The following is a 12,901-nucleotide window of genomic DNA, read 5'->3' as shown; positions in this document are numbered from 1 at the left end:
GTAAGGTCTTAATAAATCTCCACGTTGCTTATAGTAAGACTGACATTTACAATGGTGTTAAATATTCAAAGTTCAGTTTGGAGGACAAAATTTGTTTCTCCAGATTGGCTTTAGAGTTAGGCAGGCGTGTTTGGCTTTCACTTTTCTGGCTTTAATGCCTTCGTCTGTTCCTCCTGTTGTACTTACAATGCTGCCAAGATGGGAAATATCTGACCCCTTCCATGTCAGTCCTAGAAAGTGTTGTTGGTGTTTCTTGTTGTGTGCTAATTCTCATGGTTTTAGTTTTCTCAGTTGGTCTTGATTTTTCACCCCTACTAATTGTGCATAGACCTGAATATATTTGTTTTGGCTTGCATGTTTCTGTGGGTATAGGATAGCAAGTTGATGTCATCTGCTAAGTTAAGGTCTTCTAACTTCTGTGTGAAAGTCCATTGTTTATCCTGTGGTCTTTCTCATTACCACATCTGCTATCAGTAAAATGATTATCTGTGACATAAGACATCCCTGTCTGACACCAGTTTGCTGTTGTATATTACTTGGCATGTTATATTTTCATAGATGCTCTGAATGATGTTCAAAACTTTCTGTTCTAAACTGTTTTATTCACTGTATCAAAGGCGTTTTGGAAAGCTATAAAATTCATGTAAAGGTGTGATTGCCAATCGATCAACAATTCTGTGATGATACGTAGAGTTATTTGATCTATACATGATTTCTCCTGTCTGAACCCTATCTGTTCTTGTCATAACCTTGAACCTACTGCTTTCTTTATTCTGTCTAGAATGATGCATGTAAAAACCTTACTTGGGATAGACAGCAATTGAATATCCCTCAATTTTTGAACTGACTGATATCTCCTTTCTTTGGCAACTTCACTGTATGACCCTTTTCCAACTCCTTTAGTATTTTTTTCTTCTTCCTCCTCCCATATCTTTTGTAAGATGCCCATCAAAATGACTTGTGCTCTTCAAGTTTCCCTTAAGAACCTCTGTTGGGATCTTATCTGGACCTGGTTGGTGCCTTTCCACTTTTTAATCATTCTTATACCAAGGGGAAAGTAGTGTTTCTTGCCTTTAACTTCCGCTGTCTTGAATTTGGATGAGAGACTGCTATATCCCTGACATTTTATTTACCGTCAGAAGTGAAAGGTCATGCTGGCTGAAGTATTAGGCATGAATATAAATGCTTGATTGGGGCTGGGGAGGTAGAATGGAGTTCTTAGCTCCAGGAAAACTAAGTCAGATGGAGGCTTAAAATATCTTTACTAAAAAAGCAACATTACCTAACTGCAGGAGAGGAAGGTGTTTCAATTTATATCAAGCACAATCAATATTTGGTGAACTCAGTCACCTTTTTAAAAAACCTGAACATTTTTGTTAGGAGGCAGAATTAGCATATTAGCTATGCATCTTAACATAAAATAAAGAAACACGGGCAGAAACTTTAATCAGACTTGGAAATGAGGTGAGAGGCTTAGAGGAAAAAAAAGTCACTTGGACATTCAAAATAAATATTTATTAATATTTACTCTTTAAAGCATCTTCAGTCTGGGGCAGGGACCTTGTCTGTAGAGTAACACACTGTTTGGCACTGTACAAATAAACAATAATGCTAATCTTCCTTCTCTGAGGCAGAAGGCGCTGGGAGTACTTTGTGCTTTTTGCTACTGGGAAAACCTTATATCATGTAATGGTGCCACCTGCTGGCTGGTATGAGTGACACAACCTTAGATGTTGAAGAATATATGACAATGGATCCTTGGTAGTTATTGTCCTATTATGTTCACCGCTCCCTCTCTCCCCCAAATCTTAAAGCAAAATGTCCCTTTGGTAGGTTCTCTTGGTAGAATGGAGTTTAGAGAGGCATATTTTCCCTCGCCAGATGTCTCTATGTTAGCAGGTAGACTAAGGGAGTTCCCTACAACCCTTCTAGTTAGGGGGATTCATAACAATATGAATGAAGAGTTTTATATGGGGGAGCAAATGAGAACCTCCGGAATGGGCTGGCTGATCTGAAATGCACCTCTTCCCTGCCTTCACAGTTCCCATAACTTAACCAGGTTGAGGTGGTGTGTAGTCATTCTGCTGGAGTATTGCCAGATGACAGCAGTATAGGATTGCTGCTTCCTAGTTCTGAAGAGTAACCGTCCATGAGCAAACAAAAGGAAAAAATATAGGCATCCAACCTTTCTGTAAGACTCACTGCTAAAGCTCTATCTTCAGAGAGAGAATATTTCCCTTATGGTCTGAGAGCCAGTGACAGCCATCAGGGAGCGACTGAAGCACTTGTCCCTGCTCTTCTAGCCAAGTTCCTCAGATGGAATATAATCTTAGCTTTTGCAACACTTCCCTTGGATCCTGTACAGTTCTCCCTGCAGCTTCCTCATATCCCTTGAAATTAGTCTGAGAGGTCAGTATTTCTATCTAGGAAAAACTGTTTTCATTTTCCTCTTGCATATTAATTTCCAGCCTCCATCACCATTCAGTCTCATGCTCTCTATTTAGTTATCACTGGAAAGATGCTCGTGTGTGTGTCTGCTGTGTTGGCTAAGAGCAATTGAAGACCTCAGGAAAGCAGATGGCTAGACTCTGCATTCTCCTGATCCCTGCAAAAGCATCTTTGTTCTGTGTCTCTCACCAGAGTCCTTTGGGAGAGTGGCATGTTACCAGTTTCAAAGATCCTGCCAAGAATCTGTTGAATTTGAAGGGGGTGAGTGGGAGCTGATGAGTTGTGTTTGGAAGGGTGCTGTCATCTAGAGAAGGTTTGGGTGTAAGAGCATAGTTAGTCTGCAGCTAGAGGAGAGTTGAAGACACCCTCCCCCCAGAACAGCAGAGTCCCCACTAATAGCTCACATGCCTCCTTAGCTCCTCTCCTTCCAAACTCAAGGATCTTCATTTCTTCATGCCCCGTCAGCTTGTGTTTGTGCAAAGGGGACACTCAGTTAAGGAACTTACATCATGTTATGTTATGGGTTTAGGACTGTCATAAGAAGGCGGCTGGCTAGACACTTCCCTCAACCAGCAAATCTGGTGCTCTGATATGTACAACATGGCTGACTTCTGAGTTAACAAGAGATGTTAACCAAGGGGCCCTATCATTTCGTCCCTGAACTCAGTCCATCCCATACTTCCTTCCCCCGACTCCATTCATAAAGGCCTTCAATAGCCCCTAGATTGGGCTTTGAACTATTTTTAAAAGTGAGGGAAAACCAAGAGGAGCAATGTGACTGCTGGGACAACTGAACTGAATACTAAGGATTGAGTAAGAAGCCAGTACCTGTTCTGCGTCCTATCCCTTTTTCTAAAGTTAAAAGGATCTTGCTCTGAGGGCGATCTCTCATTCCCCTCCAGGTCTTTAGTGGGGACATCAGCAATACTTAGCGTGCTGTTCAGTATGTCTACACTGCAGTTAGACACCCATGGCTGGCCTGTGCCAGCTGACTTGGGCTCCTGGGACTTGGGCTAAAAGACTGTTTTCAATGCAGTGTAGACATTCGGGCTCAGGCTGGAGCCTGGTCTTTAGGACCCTGCAAGGCAAGAAGGTCCCAGAGTTTGGGCCGCAGACCAGGCTGGAATGTCTACACTGCAATGAAACAGCCCCTTAGCCCAAGGCCCATGAGCGCGAGTCAGCTGGCCTGGGCCAGCCACAGGTATCTAATTGCAGTGTAGACATAACTTTTCATCAGTAGCTTTCAAAGCCCTGTGCAAAGGGGAAAGCAGATGGAGAAAGTGAGGCACACAGAAGTTGTGTTTTGCCCAAAGCCACTGTAAGGGTACTTCCAGGCAGTGAGTCGAACCTGGGTTGGCTGACTTGGGCTTGCAGATCTCATGCTACTGCGCTGCAAACAGCTGTGCTGATGTTGCAACTCGGGCTGCAGCTTGAGCTCTGAAGCCCACCCCTACCCAGGCTTTCAGAAAGCAGGGCTGGGCTTCAGAGCCCTAGCTACCATGTCTACACAGATATTTTTAGTGCAGTAGCACAAGCCCCGCCTGCCCCAGCCTGTTGACCTAGGCTCTGAGACTCACTGCCACAGATTGCCGTTCACGGTGTAGACATATCCTCAGCAACTCAGTGGCAGAGCGAGGGTAGCACCTAGGTCTGCTGGGACAGCATGGGAGACTGCAGTGCTTATGTATTCCTTGAACTGGAGGGACAGAGACCCCACTTTAAACCGTGAGAGCGGAGTTCAGCCTACCCTTAAACAGCAAGATAGCTTAGCATTCATGACCAAGGGGACCATGTGTGTCCATATCCTGAAATGCCAGATTAATTCCATATATTCTTTGGAGGCCATTATTACTTTGCAATTTTATTTTATGTTTTGAAAATTGGGAATAGATGAGCTAAACCTCCTGGGTTCGGTTTCACATGGATCACTCACCAATGAAACGTGGGGATGTGCGTGTTTTAGTTGTCTGTCTGTCTGCCTGGTCAGAGTCCCCACAGGCTGACACATCTCTGTTGCTCAGGAGAGGCTGTAGGCCTACAGTAGCAGGGTTGGATTGAGGGATGGCCAGCCCCATGTTTGTTTGTGTGACCTGGGTGTTGGCTGTGAGAGCTGAAGGATATAACTGAGTTGCATTGGCAGAGGGGTGTGTGTGAACGGAGGTGGAATCTGCCCAGGCAGCTGCCCACACTCTGTCTGGCTCTACCCACACTTTAATGAGCATCAAAACCATCCAATTATGCGAAACCTTTAAAGGGGGAGACATGGTCAACAATTGTCTGTACAGTGTCAGATCTGAGCCTGTTTAAAGTGTAGCATCTGGTAATTCTGTCGTGACGTTTGGTTGGCGTTAAGTCCTCTTTAGATCAGCCCTAATGTTTTGTCTCATCGTTTCTCCTCCCTTTCCTACCGCCTGTTCTCCTGGCTGTTTTATGAAGCTGCCTGTGGATTATGGGTACAACTGCCAGCACAGCTCAGCAAACGGTCTCAGCAGCTACGTTTGAGAACGTTCACGGCAACGGGACCATGGAGGACCGCCACTCGCTTAGCATCCACTCCTGCCAGACGGTTGGCCTCCACAACAACAAAGCCAAGTCCATCATCACCAACAAGGTGGCGCCTGTTGTCATCACGTGAGTAGCTTCAGGCTGGAGTGCTTCTGTAAATCACATAACCTTTGCCCCAGCCCGTCAGCATCCAGAGTTTCCCCTCTGCTAACATTCTAGGAGCATTGCCCTACTGGTTTTGTTGAAGACTGGGGATTCTCCTCCTTTCATCCTCTCAACCCCCCCCAGCTCTCTGTGCTGAGAGAACAGACCTTCCCACAATTAATCTCCTGGGGAGAAGCAGCGAGTCCTACAACCTCTCCCTGCCTCCTGCTTCCCCTGTAGGAACAGCCTTCAAGAGACCCAGGCTCCTCTTTCCCTCCCCTCTCCTGCATCCCCAGATGAGCAGACTATTTGGTGGGTGCAGGATTCTGGACCATCCTTTTCCCCCCACCCCACTTTCTCCACCCTGTCCCATTGGAGCAGCCTGGCTCTCGCTTGTCGAAGCCTCTGCCAGTTATCTCTGTGCTGCCAGCAACTGTTCTGCCCCACAGCCTGTGTAGCATATCTGTGGTGGTGATTACCATGTATAGCACACAATTTAGTTTCTGTCACATGATAACATTTCAACCAGTGGTTGTAGTTATAGAGAATATATTGTACTTGGGGTTTACCAAGTGAATAGGATAGGGATGGGTGGCTTTTTTCACAGCCTGTGTCCCTGAGCTTCAATCCCTTGACATTCTTGGTCCATGATCCCCATGCTTACTGGAGAAAAAGTCTTTGTCTTAAATGCTGTATGTTTTGGTGTGTGGCTTTCACAGCTACAACTGCAAAGAGGAATTTCAGATTCATGATGACCTGCTGAAGGCCAACTACACAGTGGGGCAGATTTCAGAGACCACGTTGGAACACTACCTTGTACAGGTAAAGGCTGCTAACCCTGTTGTGCCATAAGCACGCTTTGTCACAGTATATGTAGAGCAAGCAAGTCACATTACCTGAGGTGAAAATTATACTGTGCATTTTATGAGCTAAGGGAAGGGTAACACAGCTGTGCAGATGCCACGGGATTCATTTCACAAACCCTGCAAGCATTGTTATCAGGGACTGGGAGTGAGGTTTCCTTAGAGGCTTTGGATCAGCTAATTTGATCCCAGAAAGGGATCCCTGTGCTTGTGGGGATGGAGGTGGGTAGCTGTTTGGGGATAGGAAAGGAAAGGGGAAGGAGAGAGAGGCAGCTGCGGTTAGTGTATTGTGTTATGTGAACACTTTCACCCCAGGCAGCTTTGCAATCTCTCTGAGCAGGCAGGCTGATGTTTACAAACACGTGGAAACCTTCATTTCTAGGCTGTGGTCATGTGGGGTCTAAGCTTCATATCGGTATTTCACTCAGTTTTGAAATTGAATCAGACTTGCTGCTCAGTGTATAAGCTAATCACCTTCAGGGGAAAGACCTGAAGAAGTTTTTTTCATTGCACATTTGGCTAAGTGAATTCTGAAGTTGTTTTGCATTTCTTAGAATGAGCAGCCACTATGAGCTGGTAAGACACTGTTTCTGCTGGCTGGTACTCTGCTTTCCCATTCTGCTATGTGCTTGTGATCAGGGATGATGGGGATATGGGCACATTGAACATATGTCTAGGAAGAGTTTCTTTTGAGTGAAGTGGTTGAAATACACTTCTTGGTCATCTCTTGCCCCTCTCCCTTCCTGCTGAATTAGAATATGCTCAGTTCTATGTAGATGCATAGTTTTATATAAAATGCTTGTTGTTTCACACTCAAATCATTGTCTTTTCTCCACCACTTATTTTGCAGGGGAAATATTTTATGGTCAGAGATGTATACAGTAAATTAGATGTCTTGAACACTACAGGCAATTGTGGAGCTCCAAATTTCCGACAGGCCAAAGGAGGGTATGAAGTGTTTGGAATGGGACAGCCCAGTCTCAATGGATTCAAGCAGGTGCTGCAGAAACTCCAGAGCTATGGGCACAAGGTAGGGGTGTGTGTGAAAGAAAACCAAATGCACACCTGTCTAGGTGATAAAAATTAGTGTTCCATATTACATGAGATATTCACCTCTTAATGTGCATATATAATCCCATCCATCAATGAGAATGGGAGTTACAAAATTTATTCCCAGGGCCAACTGAACCCTCGTAGAGTGAACTCAGATGCACTGTAAAGCTGTTTATAATAAAGTAGATGTTACATGAGGGTGGTGAGCTGTCAGCTCCACAGAGCTGACAGCCCCGAATCCCCATTAAATTAAATTAAACTCCCTTATTTTTAATTTATAAAGGGCGGGGGGGGGGGGGTGTCACACTCAGAGGCTTGCTGTGTAAAAGAGGTCACCAATACAAAAAGTTTGAAAACCACTGGCCTACAGTGAAAAAAATTCATTGCTATGAGTTTTCCACTGTATTTCTTAATGTGGATCTTAATGTGGAGAGGGGTGTGATAGGGCTCCTGGGATGCAATCTGGACTGTGGGGCCACTCAGCCCTCTGTCCCACCAACCTGGGGTATCCCTCACACTGTGTTGCTGTTTTCAAGCTACAAACCTCTGGCAGGTACTGCACTTACACAGACATCTACAGGCAGGGGCACACCCAACTGAATTATATGAATGCTTGTCCTAGCCACTCATGAACCAACAATAGAGAGTCTTCAATCAATTCTCCCCAGCCTTGCACCTCAGAACTGTACTGTCTTGCCCTGCTCAGAAGCCTGACCAGTGTAAGTTCATCACCTAATCTGCCCCTTCCTCGATGTGGAGAGGACACACACTAGCCTTTGTAAACTGAGCTGAGATTTCCCAAGCACTTCAACCAGAACGCACTGTTTTAGGTAAAATATAAAACAGATTTATTAAGTGATTAAGATATATTTTAAGTGATTATAAGTAGCCAGCATAGAGATCAGTGTTGGTTACCTAAGAAATAAATTTGCAGTCTAAGTTCTATAAACAAAATAGGAATTGAATCAAGCAATGTCTCACCCTGACAGATAGTATATTCCTCAATATACAGGCTGGAAGTTCAAAGTTCAGAATCTTTGTCCTCCAGATGTGTTTCCAGGTGTTGAATTGTGGGGGGAGTGAGGCCAAGTCATGATGCCACTTCCCCTTTTTGTAGTTTCTTCCAGCTTGCTGGAAAGATCTGTGCTTGTGACGTGGGGGTCCGCCCCCATTGGTTAAGTATTCTCCATTGTTTATGTGCTCTGTCTGAGAAGTCTTCTGGGATGGCTGTTGGGAAAGTGCATTCCCTTTAATGGGCCACTAGCACGTCTGACTACTCCATCTTTGTACCTGAAAGGCTGGTTGTGTCCCAACCTCACAACATATTTCAGTAACACACACATAGCAAAACTTCATAACTGCGCATACAATGATAGCATATACAATCCAAGAGGACATTAGTGTTCAACAGATCAAGACTTTTAAAATGATATCTCACAAGACATACTTTGCACAAAATATATCCTAATTATATGGAGGTGGTGAATATGGGGGTTCCAGGGGTCTGCTTTGCGGTATATAGAGTGCCACGTGGGGGAGGCGGGGAAGAGAGTCCATTAAATGTTTAACTTTGTTAAAATAACTTTAGTGTGTTTGATTTGCTCACACAAGCAGGTTAAAACTGCCACTCTTCTCTGTGCCTACATATAACAATGGGCAATGATACTTAGAGTAAGTGCTGCAGCCTTAAGCACAAGAGGGTGAGGTGAGGATGGATTTCCTGCTTGTCAGTGTGAGTGAAACTGTTTGATTTGTTTGGATGTAATGGCTCCTTTTAGAGTTCTGCAACTTCTGATTTTCATTGACATATTGGGCCTGTGGGTAACTGTGGACAGTATGAAGTGAAAGTAACTGTATAGTCTCCACAGGCTGCTGATGTTGTGAGTACACTGTAGCTATGACTTTAAGTCAAAATACAAACAGCTCATTGCTGGCCAATTCTAGTTTTAAACAAAAGCCTGTTGGTGTGTGATACAGTTACCTCCAGACAGCAGTGGGAGGGACCCAGGAACCTCACTCTGTGCACTGGTGGGTGGTGAATCATAGGAGTGGAATGCTCCTGTGGAAGTTATTAGCTGCAGTCCCCCTGTGGAATACCCAAGATAGCATTAGCCTTGAAAGAAGCCACTCTGCTCACTTGGATGTGGGTGGAAGTAGAATGATGCTCTGGTGGTGTTGCCCCTTACCTATTTATTTTTAATCCCTCTTGTTCCCCTTTTTTACTGAGTTGGGCATCTGGGAAGCACTATCCATTGCGGTGAGAGTGGCATGAAAGAGAGGGTTTGCCTTCTGCAATTCACACCAGTCATAAAATGGCCCTGCCTTAAGAGCTGTGACTGAAATAATTACCTCCAAAAATAAGGCAGCCTTCCAAAATTTTATGCCCCCCACTCATCTAGGACAAATACTTGGTGATTAATAATCTCATCCTCATCGTGGCACCAGGAGGTAGGTAATGCACATATTGGTGAATTTTCATGACACCTTTTTAACGCTGTCATAAGCACCTGTTGTGACAGGATTAAAGCTCAAGATCTTAAGTTCCTCCGAACACACAAAACAAATAATGAAAAATAACAATCCTGTCTCTTTAATATTTTCCTTGCACCGTCCCAGTGTTGGACACTGAGACCTTCACTCCCCCAGCTTGACTGGGGAAAAAAATGGCACAGCAGTATCCATCTGTCTAGGTCAGTATATCATGTCTGCCACTATATGCCTCACAAGCTTTTAAAAACCAGAATAAGAGTCTCTCTAGTCTAGTCTCCTCTCTCTAGATGCTGAGCTCAGCTAGGCATTCATCAACCATTCACAAAGCTGGAGCAGTGGAGGCTGTTGGCTGGCATGTACCTGTGTCTTTGCAGGAGTGCATCTTCTTCTGTGTTCGTGAGGAGCCGGTTCTATTTCTACGCATGGAAAACGACTTTGTGCCCTACACACCAAGAGGAAAGGAGAACTTGCATGAAAACCTGCACAGCCTGCCAAGAGGGGTCAAAGTTGACAACATGGAGCTTGCAATTCGGAAAGAGGTGATTGGGAGGCATAAGGAAGCTGTTCCACTGTATGAAATAGCGGGACCTGGGGTGTCGGTCAGTTTTGGTTTCGGGGACTGAGGTGAACTGAGGTGTGTGTTTGGCAGGGAATGGGGACACTTGATTGGAACCACCTGATAATTCTGATACACTGTATAGTGGAGGTTTTTTTCACTGTCCAGTGGGAAGTGACCCTTGGGAGGGGCCATGATTTTTATTTATATATAAAAAATCATTTCTTCGCTTTCCTTGGTGACTTTTAATGGCCAAAAAATAGAGGCTAAAACCCCACAGAATATTACATTGCACTTTGTTCCTGGCCTAAAGAATCCCTGCTCTGGGCCCTTACCCAGCTTTGCAAGTAAACCAAAGTCCTGACCCACAAGCATCCATGCTATTCCACCTTTGAACACCTGTACAGCTCTCCCATTGTGTCTCCACCTAGACCTCCAGCTGCTCTCATGCCTGCTACTTCAGTTCTAGATCTGCACACAATTTTACCAATTCACCTCAGTCCTTATATGCAACATCCTCCTTCCTGTTCCAGTCCTGAGCCTCTTGTGAGTGGGCACTGCCCGTTGTGCCAGATTGTGTAGCATGAACAAACTTCTAGTGACCAATATGTTGAGCCCAGTCAAGTTGTTTGTTTTTCCTTTGTCCAAAACAGCACATGCTGTATATAAGCACTGCGATTCCCATGTGCTGCTGGGTTGGTGGAGTTGAAAATGGGGATCAAACTGTAAAGCAGTTGTTTTAAACGTGGTTTTGTTGCATTTGTTTACTGAAGATACATGATTTTGCTCAGCTGAGTGAGAACATTTACTACATCTATAATGACATTGAACACTTCAAAGATGAACCGCACTCCGTGACCATCCAGCGCGAAGAGGACATCCATGTGATGGAGGAGGTGTACAAGCGGCCTGTCTTCCTGCTGCCATTTTACAGGTAACCCACAGGCACATAAAACATTCCTGGCCTTTAAATCACCCACATAGTTTGGCAGCCTCCTCTTTTTCTTTTCTGCTCTTTCTTTTCTGTTCCTCTGCATGTTTATTTAAAAAAAGTTTTATTTATGCCATGCCAAGGGAACCAATCAAATATTCAGTCTTATCAATACTTTTCCTAAAGTCCCAGAACTGTAACATAGACCTGGTGTTCTCATAAATGTACTTCTGGGTCATGCTCCCAATCTCCCAGAGGTCACAGATTCTGTGGTTTCAACATGTAATAACTTGAGCTCTGGTTAGAGAGAAGGAAGGAAGATTCCTTCTGTCCAGCTGGAGAGCAATACTGATGGGAAGTTCTGTCCAGTCCACCCTATTGGAAGAATGGCAATTGTGTTATGCAGCCTCAAGGCTGAGAGGTGTGAAGGGTGGGAAGGAGACTCAAACAACCCCCAGCATGGATGTGCATTTCTCCTACCCCCATAAAACCATGCTGTTCTCCGCCCAAAGGATGAATGGCAGAAGCACTCTACTTTTATAACCATGAAAGATGCCCCAAAACATGTGGATAATCCTCTTCTAAATTTAGAAACACAGTGACCATTACTGAATACATAACTATTTTTAGAGTCGTTCTTTTTACATCATTCTTCTTTTAAGTGAGGCCCTCACACACATCAGAAGGCAGCATTTCCAGTTGTCTGTGCTCTAGAACTTTATTAGAGTGTAAAATCTGCTTATTTTCAATGAATGGCATTTTGCTCACATCCTGATGAATGTCTTTTTACTGTGTTTGGCAGGTACCATCGGCTGCCATTGCCTGTGGATGGGGCACCTCTAGAAGCACAGTTTGATGCTTTCACCGATTTCCTCAGGGTAAGGACTGCAGACTGTGGAACTGCAGAAGGTGTCTCACATTAGCAGCTTGGAGGCAGTCAGAGTTAAAATATCAGATTTCTGTTAGCATGACCAGAAAGACTAGCAGCAATTACTTCACTAACTGTCACCTGTTCGTTGTTTATTTCCCTCCAGAGAAGCTACTTGGGTCAGATGCTGCATCTGATTTCTAATGAGGTTTCTGTGTTTTTTTTTAAGGCAGGTTCCCTCCTGAGATAAATCTTAAGGGGGTGGCAAATGACTTTGTCAAGGGCACATGAGTCAGTGGCTGAGCCTGGGTTAGGGCCAAGAACTCCCTGAGGTCAAATGTCTTAAGCAGAAGACCAATGGCCTGCTTAATGTGTACGTGTTGAATGGTTTTAATGTTAGTTACCACAGCTCCAGATCCACATTCCAGTCTGTTGGCAAGCTTGTGTGTCTGTTTTTAAACTTCTTTTGAAGCTTCTAGCTTTGTAGTAGCTGGCCAGAAATACAGTGTGGAACCCCTGTGCTTCGGGAAGGAGCACCTGTCATGATGAGCAACGGTATGGTATAGTTGGATCGAATCCAGTCCCAAAATGGCTTCCAAAGTTACTGATGGGATTGATCCAAGCTCTGACACACAAGCGCAGCGTGTGAGAGATGCCAAGAGCACAGCACTCTGGCTCTTTATTGCAAAGTTCTCAGGAGTGATTGTTTGTCTCCGGGGCCCTTAAAATATTTAAAATAACTTGAGGTCTGAAAATCATGTTTGGGATACTCTACATTGCTGATGCACATCTGGCTTGGGTTCATAGTGGTCAAAAGTTTTTGCCATCTTGTGACTGTTCATTGGCCTCTGAATTGAGTTGGAGGCCTTAGTTCTGTTCCTGGTTAACAATGGCTTTCATTATATTTGGCACTATGGTGGGAGAGTGATCCTTAGAGGTGGTCTCTTCAGGTGAAGGTGAGGTATGTTGGTGGGACATTGCAGGGGAAGCTAGCACTGCTACTGCTTGATTTGTACCTGTTCCATGGATAAACTGAGGGATTG

General features: G+C 44.5%; 1 protein-coding gene across 4 annotated transcripts in view; it reads left to right on the top strand.

Moving 5' to 3' along the window:
• PALD1 (phosphatase domain containing paladin 1) overlaps window positions 1–12,901 on the top strand; it is a 192,362-nt gene that overhangs the window by 69,137 nt on the left and 110,324 nt on the right. For all 4 annotated transcript variants that reach the window (XM_075130902.1, XM_075130900.1, XM_048859541.2 and 1 more), the window contains exons 2-7: window positions 4,885–5,079; window positions 5,817–5,919; window positions 6,811–6,990; window positions 9,878–10,042; window positions 10,833–10,993; window positions 11,793–11,868. In XM_075130902.1, the coding sequence (XP_074987003.1) occupies window positions 4,898–5,079; window positions 5,817–5,919; window positions 6,811–6,990; window positions 9,878–10,042; window positions 10,833–10,993; window positions 11,793–11,868 (867 nt within the window). In that variant the 5' untranslated portion in view covers window positions 4,885–4,897. The remainder of the gene's footprint in view (window positions 1–4,884; window positions 5,080–5,816; window positions 5,920–6,810; window positions 6,991–9,877; window positions 10,043–10,832; window positions 10,994–11,792; window positions 11,869–12,901) is intronic.

This window comes from Caretta caretta, chromosome 7, assembly GCF_965140235.1.
Source record: "Caretta caretta isolate rCarCar2 chromosome 7, rCarCar1.hap1, whole genome shotgun sequence".
Taxonomy (NCBI): Eukaryota; Metazoa; Chordata; order Testudines; family Cheloniidae; genus Caretta; species Caretta caretta.
Note: the sequence above shows the minus strand (reverse complement) of the source record. Positions and strands in the feature narration are given on the sequence as shown.